The 15,932-nt window shown below is 42.2% G+C and overlaps 1 protein-coding gene across 1 annotated transcript; it reads left to right on the forward strand.

The window, feature by feature from the left end:
* Positions 1-12,772: 12,772 nt before the first annotated feature.
* On the forward strand, positions 12,773-15,384 carry LOC138403126 (ommochrome-binding protein-like). The gene is made up of 2 exons (XM_069502362.1): positions 12,773-12,779; positions 14,029-15,384. Exons 1-2 carry the CDS (start codon positions 12,773-12,775, stop codon positions 14,763-14,765), a joined length of 744 nt encoding a protein of 247 aa, XP_069358463.1. The 3' UTR covers positions 14,766-15,384.
* The last annotated feature ends 548 nt before the right edge of the window (positions 15,385-15,932 follow it).

Raw genomic sequence — 15,932 nt, forward strand, 5'->3', positions numbered from 1 at the left:
GCAACGGATCGACGTGATTTTTTGCATGGGTATAGTTTGAAACCTGCAGAGTGACATAGGCTACTTTTTGTCCCGGAAAATCAAAGAGTTCCCACGGGATTTTTAAAAACCTAAATCCACGCGGACGAAGTCGCTGGTATCAGCTAGTGACTAATAAAAGTACCATGCACCTAACATCCTGACTACTATATTTTTATGGGCAAAACTAAAACGAGGATAGACATTGTTCTAGCCTAGGGACGCATAAAACTAAGTGCTTGCAAAGCCGTTGAACTTCGTAACATTAAATGCCCAAAAAGAAAAAGGATTTCATTCACATTTTTACGTCCCTACTGATACCGATGGGCAGGGCACATAGTTCGTAAAACCGATAGACTTTGGGGTCCCAAGGTGCTAGAATGTCGACCTCGCAGCGGAAGACGCAGTGTTGGAAGACCCGCCACTAGGTGGTCGGACGACATCAGACGAGTCGCAGGGAGCCGCTGGATTCAGGCGGCGCAAGACCGTACGATAGGGCAAGCTAGTTTCTTCTGCCTTTGAGTATGCTCTGAAAATCCATAAATACTTATACTATCACTTGGTCATGGCTACTATTCTATATCTAATCAAAAGAAAAAAACAACTTTTGTTTTCACTATAATAAAGGAACTTACTATATTATTATAAAAGGTTTATTTTATTTTATTTATTGCTCTGAAATATGTTGGTACCTAGTATTTGATTGGTTAATGAGTTATTACTTATTACTTATTTATAAAATAAACTAGCTTATGCTCGCGTCTTCGTCCGCGTGGACCACACAAATTTCAAACCCCTATTTGACCCACTTAGGGGATGAATTTTCAAAAATCATTTCTTAGCGGATGCCTACGTCATAATAGCTATATGCATGCCGAATTTCAGCCCGATCCGTCCAGTAGTTTGAGCTGTGCGTTGATAGATCAGTCAGTCAGTCAGTCAGTTGGTCAGATTCTACAGTACCGTAAATGAGGTCTTAAATTGATTGCGATTCAAGTGACTATATACCTAACTCGAATTTCTAATAATTCACACTGGTAGTGTTATATTAAGCACAGCACAGTGCTAGTGAAAGCAAATAACCGTCGCATAAAATCTTGATATTGGATTTTTACGCCCGCTATTGAATTTATTGCGATGCAGCTCTATACCATTGCAATAAATGGATCCCGACGAGTAAAAGTTCATGGTTCACTAAAACTTCACATATTTTCCTTTTTATAATCTACATAAAGCTACTGTTACATATTTTCAAATTATGAACACACTAGATGGAGCCCGCGTCTGCATGCGCGTGGAATTATGTTTTAAAAATCCCGTGGGAATTCTTTGATTTTCCAGATTAAGTAAATGTGAGCCTATGTTCAGGGTATAAGCTATCTTTATTACAAACAGTCAAATCGGTTCAGCATCGTGGCGTGACCGTGAACGAGTAACAAATATCGGAACAACCAGTTTTTTAATCCCGCGGGAACTCTTTGATTTTCCGGCATAAAAGTAGCTTATGTGTTAAGTCAGGGTACAATAAGCTATCACCATTCCTCAGTCAAATCTGTACATTTATTGTTACAAAATGTGATACATTCATTGTATTCAAAGGAGTAACAAACAGCCAAAATTTCACATTCATAATACATAATATTATAAGGATAAGAATTTCGTAAATCAAATTAAATTACCTTAAAAGAAATTTCCAGAATAATAAATTACTTTAATCAGGCACATAATATTTTGGAGAAAAGGGTATCCTTTTCCTGCTTCTAGGAAAAAAAAGACAAAAGGATAAAGGACTTAATTCTTATTTCGTTCCGAAAAATAAAATAAATTAGAGGTTAAGCTAATTGTAGTTATAATTCCGTTACTTAAGCTACGTCCCTACCATTACTTCTATCCAAGATTTTTATAGAATAAAATATAAACTATTTGGTTTCTGCTTTTGATAGAAGATCATGTATGTCCGTCCACCTAGCGGGGGTCTTCCAACACCTTGGGACCTCAACGTCTAACGGTTTTTCGAACTATGTGCCCTGCCATTGCCATTTCAGCTTCGTAACCCTAGTATGTCGGTTAGTCTGTTTCTCCTACGGATCTCCACATTTCTAATTCGATCTTGTAGAAAACCTTCAAGCATAGCTCTCTTCATCACCCGCTGAGTGACTCTGAGCTTCTTATCTGAAGCAGGCGTTATTTTGCGGAAATTCATGATACACAATGAACCAAAAGCTTAATTTGCTATGATCCACTGGAACAGATTAAATCTGTATGGTGCAACGTGGTGCATATCGCATGCTGCATGTTGCACCATGCAGATTGGATATGTTTCAGCGGATTATAGCAAATTAAGCTTTTGGTTCATTGTAACCCATAGAGTTAGTGACCATGTCTCAGATCAGTTATCAGTCTACTGTACCTATGTATTTTTGTTGGTTCGTCGGTTCCCTCATTTGTCAAATAATTTAATAGATTTGATAAATGGAATGTCATTCGCTTTGTCTTCTCCACGAATCATTAACGGAGAACAGCAGAATTTTATGATGAATCGTGTTTTCGAACTCAATTTTGTTTTGTATTACATTCAGAATTGTAACAAAAAAAGATAACGTGAAAATAACAAGTTTGAAGTCCTAACACGAACAAACATCGAGTGCTTACAAACTGAATTTCAATATTTATTTATCACCTTATGTAGCTGTTCGAACGAAGATAAATTGGACCAGCCGCGATGTACCTTTGAAAGCATTTTCCACGTAGGTATTTTGAGCAATTTTAATTTGTTATATAACAAATGAAAATATAAGTGTTAAAGTGTTTCAGTCATGAATGTATAATGAATATAAGTCGGTCATGAATATGTTAGGTATATTATAATATAGGTATAACATATTATTATTATTCATGACCGAAACACTCGCCATAACGAGGTTAATCTACAGGAATGTAGCTGAGAGGCCTAGTCTGTGACCAGACTCCTTATAGCACGTCTTCCCAATAAAAGGAGTGTAATGTTTTCAGAGTTCATCTATACATATTATATATAAAATGAAAAGGTGACTGACTAATCTATCAACGCACAGCTAAAACTATTGGACGGATCGGGCTAAAATTTGGCATGCAGATAGCTATTATGTTATAGACGTCCGCTAAGAACGCGGCGCATCGGGCGCGAACCCAGAAGATGCAGGTTCGATTCCTGCCGGTTACACAATTTTTGATATGTATTTAAAATTATTTAGTAATTTCCTTGAAGTGTAGGTAAAACACTCAAAAAAATTATAAAAAATACACTAACATTTAGTACCGACGATCGAGTACGCTCACATGACGCTCACTACTCACAGTTGCTTCAAAATAAGTCCAGCGCACTTGTACCAGTCAGTCAGTTGATTAGGTACACTATAAAGTATTTAAATGTAGAAATGTTGTTAACAAGTTTTAACAACAAATCGACCTTTTTCCAATTTATGAATTACTTACTCTTCTTTTGTAAATGACTTGTAAGTTATTTTTAATAAAATATTTTGAAATGAAGTCCTTATTCACTCGATTTATTTTGACGTCTTCAGTTATAGGTAGGTACTAGACAAAACAGTCAATTGCAAGAACAGACTGATCTTTCGGTTTGGTAAATAGGTTTTCTTCAATTCCTACGAAAGTTATTTCAGCCATGTTTTTCCCAGATTGCTGATACAATTTATTATCATTTGATACAGTTTGCGAAATACTATATTTTTATCAGCTGGTTTTTTTCCATTTTTAAATTGGCAAGAATGGAGAACACTCTTGAGAAATTATGAGTTATGAAATAGGTAAGTGTATTGGACATAGTTAAGCCTTGTGTGCCCGCTGCTTTTAGGTTGAGCGTACTTTGACTTTGCTTAGATTTAAGACTTTACAACGAAGCTTGATTTTCCATTTGTCTCATTTCAACTCTCTCCTCTTCTCCTCGCCTTAGAACCTCGATAGCTCAACGGTAAAGGAGTGGACTGAAATACGAAAGATCATCAGTTCAAATCCCGACAATTGCACTATAATTTGTCGTATCTAGTACCTACTCCTAGCACAAGCTTTACCCTTAGTTGGAAGGGAAAAGGGAATTGCCATCATGATAAACTTGGATAATATTCTTTCAAACATAAAAGGAAATCAAAGAAAAGCAGATCTTTTTTGTCCAGAACTTCGGCACTGTGATTGCTGTTCCTTTCGTACTTAGGGAAGTAGTACACGATTGTGTGAAATAAAGTACACACTAGATTTATTAGCGACCCTCTTCAATGATACAGACCAGACACTAGAATACTAGAATCTGATCGTTCTAGATGTTGACTACATCATGTTTCTTGAGATGCCTGAAATAATATAAGATTTTCTAAATTTAAAAGTTAAAACTAAACTTTCCCTTTACTAATAAGGTTAGACAAACGAGACATCTAAAAAATAAAACACTTAAAGAAACAAAGCGTAGAAAAGTAAAAACACGCCTTGAGCTACGGGCTGATTTCCAGTTCTTTCCACTAAAATATAAAGTATATGCCTAAGAGTTGGTAATTGTTATACACATAGTCGGTTTAGTTTCGCCGTACGATATAGTTGGACTTATGAAGATGAATGTTTGACCAAAAGACCGCTTGCTAGCGAGCTTAGTTTCGATTTTATCAGCACAGCTGGGCGAAGATGCTCAATAGAGCTCGAACAAACCCAGCAAATTTTGTTCTGGGCAAGCCAAATAAAAGTCGAACTTGTGTATTGTGTAGGTATGTAGGTACTTACTGTTGCTCAATGAAAAATGGCGAATCGAATAGGTATGCCAGCCCGACTATGTGTATAGCAAACAACTCGCGAAAACGCGTTTTTTATTGCTGTAAGCTCTTACATTTTCAAATTTCTAAAGTGGAAAGTTTGTATCCAGTGTCTTGACTTGTATGTAAAATATGAATTCTATGCGAGTGCGGGCGTCCTTGGGAAATAACAGTTCGTGTTAGGGAAAAGCTTTTAGAGAGCCGAGACGGGTGCATCGCTTACGTTTCTCAGTGAATCACTCTGTATTTGTAACTTTGCTTTATAAGTAATGATATACAAACAAACACCTACCAGCTGTTTCCTAAGCACTTTATAAAATCTTTCGATGATAATTTTTTCTTTACTTTTTCAGAAAAATGGGAGTGAAGTAAGTAAAAAAAACTAAAGCAGGAAAAAGTGTCTACATTAAAAAAAAAACAATTAACTAGTATTTAACTTTTTCTATAGTAATTTTTTTATATAAAAAAATCGCATTAAATATCGACACAGCACTTTTTCAAGAAAATTATATTTTCAACCGAGTACGTACCAAAGAGGAGATTTTCAATACGCTGCGTATTTAAAAAAAAAATTTATTTTGTAAATCATTGTTTCATTTCATTTTAAAGTGTTTTTCAAAACAAAAGCTTGGCAGTAGGTATGTAATCCATATAAAATGTTCCTTTTGAATCAAACGGCAATGAATCAATCCCATTTCACGGGTTGAACAGCTATTTCACATTTATGCCCAGGAAAGCGACCAATTTGGTTTTGATGCAATATTAAAGCACTCACAAATGTTAATAACACGCTTGGAAACAATATTCAACTCCATAATAATACTTTTTCTTGCCGGTGCCAATTAGCTTTAGCTGCGCGAATCGTCTAGACTTCATATTTTTATGAGACTCCACAATGGCACCTCATTGGCACCGACCCCAAAAAATATTATTATGGAACTATATTAACTCTTGTATACATAATTTATATTCGGTAATAAATTAAATTATTTTTCAATTTTTAGTGTTTGTGTATCGAAGTCGGAAAATAAATTTTTTTTACAAAAAAAATAAAAAATTTTTTTGTAAAAAAATTTTATTTTACAATTTTTAGTGGCCCCATGGAATTATGCTATGACTGGTTAAAAATCTACTGTTTACTAAGCTATTACACTGATCGCGAGCAATTTACTCTTATCCGTTGAGGAGTTCCAGTATCTATCTTCGAAGATGTTCATCAGATCTTCACCAAATTTAAATGGGACCAACTTTGAAGTATACACTTTCAAACAAAAAAAGAATTTTCAAAATCGGTCTAGGCGTCTTCGAGTAATCGGGGAACATACATAAAAAATAAAAAAAAATAAAAAAAAAAGATTCCGACGAATTGAGAACCTCCTCCTTTTTTTGAAGTCGTTTAATAATTGTAGGTAAGTACTATTTTATTTCTTTCACCATTCATATTTTTGTTGTAGATGTAAGTAATTGAACCCGAAAATAAATCTACTTTGCTTTGAAAAAAAAAAAGCCGTTTCCACAATGGTTAGGCCATTGTGGAAACGGTTTTTTATTCAACCGAATAGACGAAAATTACTGTTTAATAAGGGTAGGATTGTAGGGCGCGGTAGTAAGATTGGAATATTTTAATAATCTATTCATGTTATTGCTAAATTAAATGTTATATTTTTATAAAAGAAAGTAGTTCGGATAAAAGTAAAATTTTATTATCTTATGCCTAGAAGTACTGACGTTATCATATAAAAGCAATAAAATAAACAAAGATAACGCTAAAAATAGATTACTTCCCGAATCGGTGAAATCCTTTATTTTTCGGATGACCATCCGCATCGAAGTGAGGCCACAGTGTAAAAAATTTAAAGAATATTTAAAAAACCTCTTCTTACAAAGTAACGTAGAAAAATAAGCAGTAATATAAAAATCTCGACTCAATTTATTACGTCATGGTTACAATTGACTAAAATTCGTATAGTCATAAAGTATGGTAGAGGGAAATAACCCAGTCGACTGATAGGTATAAAGGAAAATTACAGAAAATATTATTTCCATTACATAATTATAAGGATAATAAAAGGTATTGTAGTCATTTTAGTAAGAAATATCTGTTCATTATATTTTTATAGTCAAATCGTAAATTTGTTAATTGCCATGGAGAGAAAGGTATGTTTTATAATATTATCAAACTTTATTTTGTACATTCTTCATTATTTTTTAATGCGACGTCTCTTAGTCTACTTGAGGGAAACTTATACGGGCTTATAATTTCTGAATTACTGAAAGTAATTACTTCACATTTAAATATAATATTATGTAAACTGATGGCCTTCAGCCGAATTTTGCATAAAAAAATATAAAATACCTTTATTTCAGGGAGGCTTCCATACAAAATGGGGGCTTTAAAGTTGAGAATGAATTTGACGCTATATGTCAAAACGGCTACATATTAGAAACTGAAACTTGTGTATAATTTCAGATAGATCTTGAACAAAAAATACTAAAAACTTGCAGCGGGGTCTTCTCCGTTTGACCTAGGCCAAAACGGGGGTACGGGCCTCGAGGCATGGCCTCCTTGCCCGGGTGTGGCGCGGGGAAGAACGCTTCCCCGGTAACGTCCTTTAAGCCGTTGTTGGCTAAGGCCTGCCTTCTTGGCTTAGGGCCTCGAGGTCTCGGTTTTGTGTTGGGTCCAGGGCGCCCCTACTGTAGGCTGTGGGCTCGTCATTGTGCACAGGGGTATTATCAACGCCGGTAAAGCTTGCGTCGTCCTCATCGTCGTCCTCTTCATCAGCACGTTGCGCTGGTGTGGGTGACCGCAGAAGCTCGCGAGGTAGAGGACGCCCGTTTGGTGGTCTGGGTTGAAGCGGTGCTATCCCGTGGAGGTGTATGTACGGTCCATGGTCCGCGCGGGCGAACATTCGCCGCGCAAGTGCATGGACGTACTCCTCCACGGTGGGCGTCTTGGTATCCCGATGAATGACGTCGTTTCTGACGTACCTCGGAGCTCCAACAATCAGGCGCAGGCACTTGTTCTGTTGAACCTGTAGCCGGCGCTTCTGGTAAGCCGAACAAAGAGCGTACCACGCAGGTGCCGCATACGTCAGGCGTGAGCGGACATAGGCTCCGTAGATACGGAGTTTGGTCTTCGGTGATAGTCTTGAGGTGAGGACCTGGTACAGCATCGACGTGGCCGCCTTTGCGTGGTTCACGGCGTGATCCACCGTCGGAACCATGTTTAGGTTACAGTCGATGCGGCACCCCAAGTAGCACACCGAAGTCTGCCACTCTATGCCCTGGCCTCGAAGTTGGAGCTGACGTAGCGGCTTCCGTACGCCGAACAGAATGGCTGCCGTTTTCCCCACGTTGACAGCCATTCTCCATTTGTCCAGCCATTCAGGAAGCAGGTTCAACAGGCGTTGCATGCGATTAGTGGCAACAATTTGGTGATAGGACGACGCAAGATACGCACTGTCGTCAGCGTAAAGTGACAACAGTACGTCTTCCTCCCCCTCGCGCAGATGACCGGCGAGGGTAGGGATATCGTCTGTATACACTGCGTACAGACATGGTGATAGACAGCTGCCTTGGGGTACTCCGGCGCGTATTGGGCGAGGCTGGGAGTCCGCGCCGTCCACGGATACATAGAACGACCTGCCCTCCAGGTATGAAGCTACCAGACGAACGATCGCGGGTGGCAAGTTAGTGGAGAGAAGTTTCGCCAGGAGTCCGGCGTGCCACACGCGGTCGAAAGCCTTTTCGATATCTAGAAAGACCCCGACGGTGCAGTATCCTCTGTTCTTCTCACTGGCGATGTGGTGTAGTCCTCTTGCCAGCTGGAGCGTCGTGGAATGATTACTGCGAAAGCCAAACTGCTCATCCCTCGGTTGTAAGTGGGGGGCGAGCCTCCGCAGCAATAGACGCTCAAACAGCTTCGCGATGTGCGGCAAAAGGGTGATCGGACGGTAGCTCCCTGGTAGACGGCGGTCTTTTCCTGGTTTGGGGATAGTGATAATCTTTCCCAGCTTCCAAGTCTCAGGAAAATGTGAGGTACGGAGTACCCCGTTAAAAACTCTCGTCAGTGCTACGAGAGCTCTTCGAGGCAGCTGCTGTAACGCGGCGATCGGGATCCTGTCAGGGCCTGGCGCCTTCTTTTTTGGTAGTCTGAAGACGGTCTTTCTCAGTTCAGACGGAGAGATAAAGTCTTCTCCCTGAAGCGGAGGTATCTGGGCCGACAGGAAATCTTCCACTTGTTGGTAGATCGCCGCGTGGTGTCTGGTCGTGGTGTCGTCGGTGGCCGATGGGTTGGGGGTAAATTGACCTTCCATATACTCCGCCATTATCTCTGCTCTGTCGATGGCGGAGTATCTTCGCCTACCCTCACGGTCTAGCAGAGGGTAGACGGGTGTGGTAGTTCCGGTAAGAGTCTTACAGAGGTGGTACAGGGTGGTATCTGACTCCGACGCCACATCGATGATATCCTCCCAGGCGGCATCTTCACGGGCGCTGAGTGCATGCGCCAACTCCTCTGTAAGACGGTTGAGATCTTGCTTGACCCTTGGGCAGCGAGTTCGCGCCCAAAGCTTGCGTAGGGCACGTTTTTTCACAAGCTTGTCTCGGAGTGACCTCGGCAGCAGATCCCTTCGGCCAGCGTGTGGTTTAGTGGTCGTTGCCGCGTCTTTGGCATTTTGTATGGCCACCATGAGTGTACGGGCGGCCCAGTCCACATCCACTGGGGTCGATATCGGTCCTACCAGCTCAAACTTCGACAGCGCGCTGGCGTACTTTTCCCAGTCTGTTATGGTTCTGGGAGGTGGCGGTATAGTAAAGTCGCGCTGGAGGTTCAGCGTTACAAGTATGGGCAAGTGTTCAGTGTCGAGGTCGTATAAGGTTTCAACACTGATGGGATGGTCAATCTGGTGGTGCAACACGATGTCCAGGACGTCGGGCTGGTGGTGGTGATTTGTTGGTATGTTAGTCGGTGAACCTGGTCCCAGAATACCATAACGGTGGCGCTCACTGTCTTCGAGTAGCTGCCTTCCGGTCGTGGTGTTGACACGCGAGCCCCAGGCTTGGTGCTTTGCGTTTAAATCACCCACGACTAGTGTGGGGCTTTGCGACTCGAAGAGAGTCTGGACATCGTTGCTGTAGAAAGTCGTGTTCGGAGGTTTGTAGGCGGCATATAATTTAAGTTCTTCCTCCCCGGCTTGAACACGCACTCCTTGAGTACGCAGGGATCTGTACGGTGCATGTTCCAGCTCATCATGTACAATGTCCCTCCGCACCAGGGCCGCCGTTCCTCTGTAGGCGTAGCCCCGGGGAGAGACTTCGTCACGCCGGTACACGAAGTAGTTTGGGATTCGGAGCTCCACGTGTTCCGCGAGCTTCGTCTCGCCCAGGAGGATAACATGGACGTCCTGCGACTGGGCGAGTGTAGTTAATTCCCGGACATGCCCTCTAATGCCACCTGGGTTCCAGTACAGTACTTTTAGCAAAAACGGAATTGTGTTAGGACGGCCATTCCTGCTGCGATCCCTGGCATTATGCCCTGGCCCTGAAGGTATGCCGTGAGGCCGGTCATCAGAGCCTCCACCACAACCCGGACTATGGCCATGACGTCCGGGTTGGTTTGCGCTTCCCCCTGGTCCTGGTATGTGTGTGGTAGGGTGTATGTAGGCGCTTCAGTGGGCTGTTGGGTGTGGCGCTGGGAGAATCTTGAGGCAGATGTTTGCACAGGTCGTTGAGCGGTCTGTTGAGTAATCGGTTGGGCGAGCCCTTGGATATGCACCTGCACTGGTCGTGCGGATGTTTGGGTCGGCACCTGAACTGGAGCCTGGGCAGAGGGCTGAGCGGTCGTCTGTGTGTATGCCCAGGTCTGAGCATTTGTTTGTGTAGTTGCCTGGGCGGATACTTGAGCAGTGGTTTCAACGGGCATTTGGGCGTGTTCTTGGGTGGGTGGGCGGTGAGCAGTGGCCTCCTCCCTTGTTTGCCTCGAGTGAGGTGTGGAGGCAGCTGCTGGCTCAGCGCGCGCCAATCGGGCGGCTCGATTTCTCTTTTTCTTTTTTTTACGAAGAACCTGTCCTCTCTCAGTGGGTGGATTGGCGGGTGGCGCAAGTGTTGTAGGATCCCTTATGGGATCATTCCTCATGACGTCGAAGCCGGCTGGTCGAGAGTCATGCGTGGCGGGAGTTGCTTGTGCAACGCCAGTGGGTGGCAATACGGTGGGAGGCACGGGTGCTTCTTCTCTCCTCTGCCGCTGTTGTCTCTGAGATGCCCGGGGTGGGGGTGGGGGGAGAACCATACCCCTTCTCCTCGCCTCTCTCTTGTAGTGTACGCATCTCCTGTCATTCGCAGCATGAGCTTGTCCGCAATTTGCACAGGTAGGTGTATCTTCTCGGGACCTCTGGCAATCACGGGTGGGATGTTCACCGGCGCAGCGTACGCACCGTTGTGGTCGGTGACAGTTAGTGGATGCATGGCCAAAAGCCTGGCATCTATGGCATTGCGGTGGCTTCTTTGATCCACGCCACGCCTCCACAGTGATGTCTGGCATGTATAGGAGCTCAACGATGGCATATAGATCACGGAGCTCCTCTTGAGTTAGGTGCGCTAGCTGCACGAAATATATACACCCGTGCTTTCCAGGTGGTGGAGGAATGGCACGTGCGTTTTCAGCTGGAAAGCCAAGGTCTCGGAGCGCCGTGATAACCTCTTCTGTAGGTGTATCCCATGGTAGCCCTCGAATAGCCACCTTCGTGGGCCGCTCAGTCTCAGGACTGTAGCAGAACCAGGATATAGTAGCATCCTGGTTCGCAGCACGTGTAAGATACCGCTGCACTACCCTGAACTCGTCTGCCGACTTGGGGAGGAAACGAACTCCTCGGCCAAGAGGGCGTGCGCTGGGTGCATGTCCCAGCTCTCGCCGTAAGGCTTCAAAATGCCTCGTCCAGTTGGGTAAGCATTCGACGACCAAAGGCGGGTAGGACGACCGTGGTGCAGGCTGTGTTGCAGCGGCGGTGGTAGCAGTGCGTGGCGGGGAGTTGCGTGGCGCGGCTGGCATGGCCGCGGTCGCAGCGTATGATGTACTCGGCTGTGGTGATGTAGGCTGGGACACTTCCATGTCTACGTCTCCTCTGGTGGGTGAGGCGAGTCCTGCATAGCTGGTTGAGTCTTTAGGCCAGCTAGCGGACTCAAAATGGGCTGTTGACTGTGTTGTAGGGGAGCGGGGAGGCTCAGGACGTATGGTGAAGTGCGCAGAATTAGAGCCGGGCACTTCCAGCAGTGGAGACTTTACTGGAGTTGGTGCCGTGGGAGGTATCTCTGGTCGTGGAGGACTTCTTGCTGGACTCTGCGATCTAACAGTCTTATATACGGGCTGTGTCGGAGTGACAGCATGACTAAGTTTCACTCGCTTGTCCTCTTGATCGTCAGACCATGACGCTGAGGTGTCCGGTCTGGCTCGCTTGGCCATATCTGCGCCAGACGTAGTAGGTGCAACTACGTCATCTATGATGGTACGGTTGGTGCCACCTCTTTTCTGAGTCTCTAATGACTCAAATGATTCAGAGGAAGATAATGGTGGGTAGACGGCGGAGATAGCTTGTGTCATCTTGTTTGCTGCCGCTAGGTAAGTTTTGAGCGGCTGCGATGGTGGTGGTAGGATACTTTCCGATGATGGTGGTATAGGCAGCAAAGGTGGTTGAATCCACTGGTATTTATCGCCTTGGTGAAACAGGTTGGAGGTCGCAGGCTTGGAGCGCTCATCAACTTCTCCGCACAATGTAGACGCAGCTACATCTGCAGCGAAGGCATCTTCGGCTTCCGTGCGGACCTCTGCGGTCAGGGAGGCAGCTGTTGGCAACAAAGCAGCATCCGGCTGGTAACGCCGAACATCCGACCGGGGAATTCCGGACCGAGCTAGCCTTCTCCTGCTTCGTTGGTCTAACGGAGGAGAATCACTCCTTTCCGACATGTTAGGTCAGTCGAGGTTACTGTGATGTATGTCTGATAAAAAGTCTGATAAAAAAGTGCTACCCTAGGCGTAGGTACGGTTTGTTGTTCTCTCGGCGCGTGCAGCCCTAGCCAGGTGAGACCCAGTGGGAGGCCCAGCACGAGGCGCCCGCGAGCGAGAACAACTAAAAATAAATTAAAAACCCGTACCTACAGGTGATAGAAGGGTATTGGCAGTTTTAAAAGGATTCTGCAGAGTTTTTATAATTAAAAACTTGCAGAAATTCCGCGCGTCGACTTGCAGGTGGGTAGGTTTGCTCGCACGCAAATTGCGCGGTCGCTTCCTCAAGCCACGGCCCGCGCCGAGGCGAGTACAAATGGCGCTGTTAACATTATAAAACCATCGGGAATTATTATGGGATACCACGATGTATTAGTTCGAGGCGAACCACTAGTATATTTTTATTTGCTGAAGTATGTATACTGTGGCCAATATAGATTCTACTCCTGATGATCACAAAGGTCCCAGTGGGGCGTACTGCAAGAAATATGACGCTATAAATTACTATATTATCGGATGGACTCGATTCTATACCGTTCGCTTGTGGTCACTTCATTATCTATATCGATGAGTTGTAATCGAATTGGTTACCTAAAGTACCTATATTTTGAGAACCTCCCTAGCACAGTAACAAGCATTTGTGTGAAAGGTCCCGGGTTCAATTTCTGTAAGATTTTTTTTTTTATTCTACGCCATCGGGGGTTTTGGTAGGTACTTTAGCAAATTCGGATTTACTTATTGCGTATTTAATAATTTATCTCATTGGCGCAATGGTAAGAGTTGTGGTTTTTTAAACGGGAGATATAAAGTTCAATGATTGGTTGGTCAACTCGGGAATTTATTTTACTTAGGCTTCAGTCTGGCTTCGACTAGGTGAATTTGTTGGAATAGATCGGGATGTAATTAAACTAATAGCTAATCCATGTCACCAAGTTCCAGTACTATTCCGTGTAGAAACTGATTGTTTTAATAAAAATATTATACTCTTGCCTGGGCAATCCGCTTCTATCTTTAATTGCATTGTCAATGAACCCTAGGTGAGTAGGGTTAACTAACGCAGTAGGTATAGGAATAACTTGTCGTGGATTAAAAATATATTGTACGTCTCTTCGGTTATTTTTTTTTTTATTTCAGACAAAGACGACGATTGTTTTAGCATTATAAGTGTACGGCGCAGAAACTCGAATGGTTAATGAAAGTTGTTACGGTGTCTAGATTTTAAAAATGTTGAAAAGGAAGTGTTGAAAAATGATATAGGCAGCCCATATCAATTGGCAATTGATTACGAAACAAATACTCTATTTTTTAGTTATACTCGGGAAGACAGTGGAAAGTCAACATTTGAGTCGGCGTACATTAATCTGAAAACCAATGAATTTAATATTATAAAAGGGATCGAGGGTGGGTTTGCGAATGCAATTGACCAAGAAAATCATATTATTTACCTAGGAGGAGAGAATGGTATATATGAATTTGACATTATGACAAATTTTGCAAAGCATATTGACGGTACCAGTGATAAAGTTTGGCAAATGTTCTTCAAAAAAGACCTTTATTACACAACGTATCCAGAAGAAGAAGTTTACAAATTTAATAATGACCAGTCTTCTAGAGTACCTCAACTAAGTCATACCAGAGGCATGCTGATCGCTATTGATAATAATAATAACATTTATTTTTCAAACTCATCAGGACTATTTATTTGTGCAGAGAAATCTAATATCACTAATGTTGGTGATTATAATGTCAACGGTTTCACTTCAGATGTAAACGGAAATCTATTCTTCTCAACTCCAAATGCTATATTCACTATCGATGGCAACAATAAATCTGTGAAGCAACTAGTTTTAATAGATGACATTTATGGTGTTGCTGTAGAGCATAATGGAAACATAATTTATGCATCAGAAGATAGCATTGTTAGACTTAAACCAACAAAAACACTTTGCTAAAGAAAATGGTAATAGCTTCGTAATGGTATTATAAATAAACGGTCATTTTCCATTTAAATATTCAAAATAGGTCTCAAGCGTTTCCCATAATGTAATTGAATTCAAGAATTGAGATAGAAAGTAGTAACTTGAGTACGTGAGTTGAAAATAAAGTCGTGATAATAAAACCCGTTCTGTAGGACTCACAAAGGCTTTGCGCTACCAACAAACATAGATAATTTATTGTTTACAGGCGACAAACTGTACTACCTAGACAGTACTATTTAGTATTCTGTGGCGTTATAATATTTATCACTTGAAATTGAGTAACCGGAGCTATTTATCGGATATTTTGTTTATGAGATGTGTGCGTATCATTTTTATTTAAAGACGAGGAAGTGCTTGACTGTGATCTCATTTCTCACCTAATATATCTTGTAACACTCAAACGCACATCTTAAGTGCGTCAACTTAATTCCCCTTTTGCTCACTTTATTTCATTTAGAGAGAGTTTTATGGCTCATAAAGTTGTAGCTCGTAGCTCTATTATAACATCGCTACGCGATCACAGGGGATAAAAGATCTCAGTGAGGGTATTATAATGCTTCGTAGTTAATAAACCTTTTTTTTGTGAGTGATTCATTAATTATTTTTTTATTACTATCGAGATTAAAATAAAGAAATAATAAATAATAATATAATCTTTTATTTCAGACGAGTGTCCATATATACATTTTCAAACGTTTTATTTTATTTTATTAACATGCATTTAATAAACCCATATCTACTTAGGTACAAACTTAATATTATAAATGCGAAAGCGTGACTGTCTGTCTGTTATTTTTTCACTACCTTTACGTTGAACTGATTTTAAAATGAAATTTGGTACAGATATAGCTTGCATCCTGGGGAAGGCTACGGGTCTATAAATGGCTACTTTTTATCCCGGAAAATCAAAGAAAAATCAAAGTTCCCACGGGATTTTCAAAAAACTTAAATCTATTTGGACAATACCGCAGACCTCATCTTTTTGGTACAGAGATAGCTTGCACCCCAGGGACGGACATAAGCTATTTTTATCCCAGAAAAATGAAGGGTTTCCACGGGATTTTTCAAGAACCTTAATCCACGCGGACGCGAGGCATCATAATATGTACCTATTATTATCAACAGGGTAGATACATACAC

The sequence above is a fragment of the Maniola hyperantus genome, chromosome 12 (genome assembly GCF_902806685.2).
Source record: "Maniola hyperantus chromosome 12, iAphHyp1.2, whole genome shotgun sequence".
In the NCBI taxonomy this organism is placed as follows: Eukaryota; Metazoa; Arthropoda; class Insecta; order Lepidoptera; family Nymphalidae; genus Maniola; species Maniola hyperantus.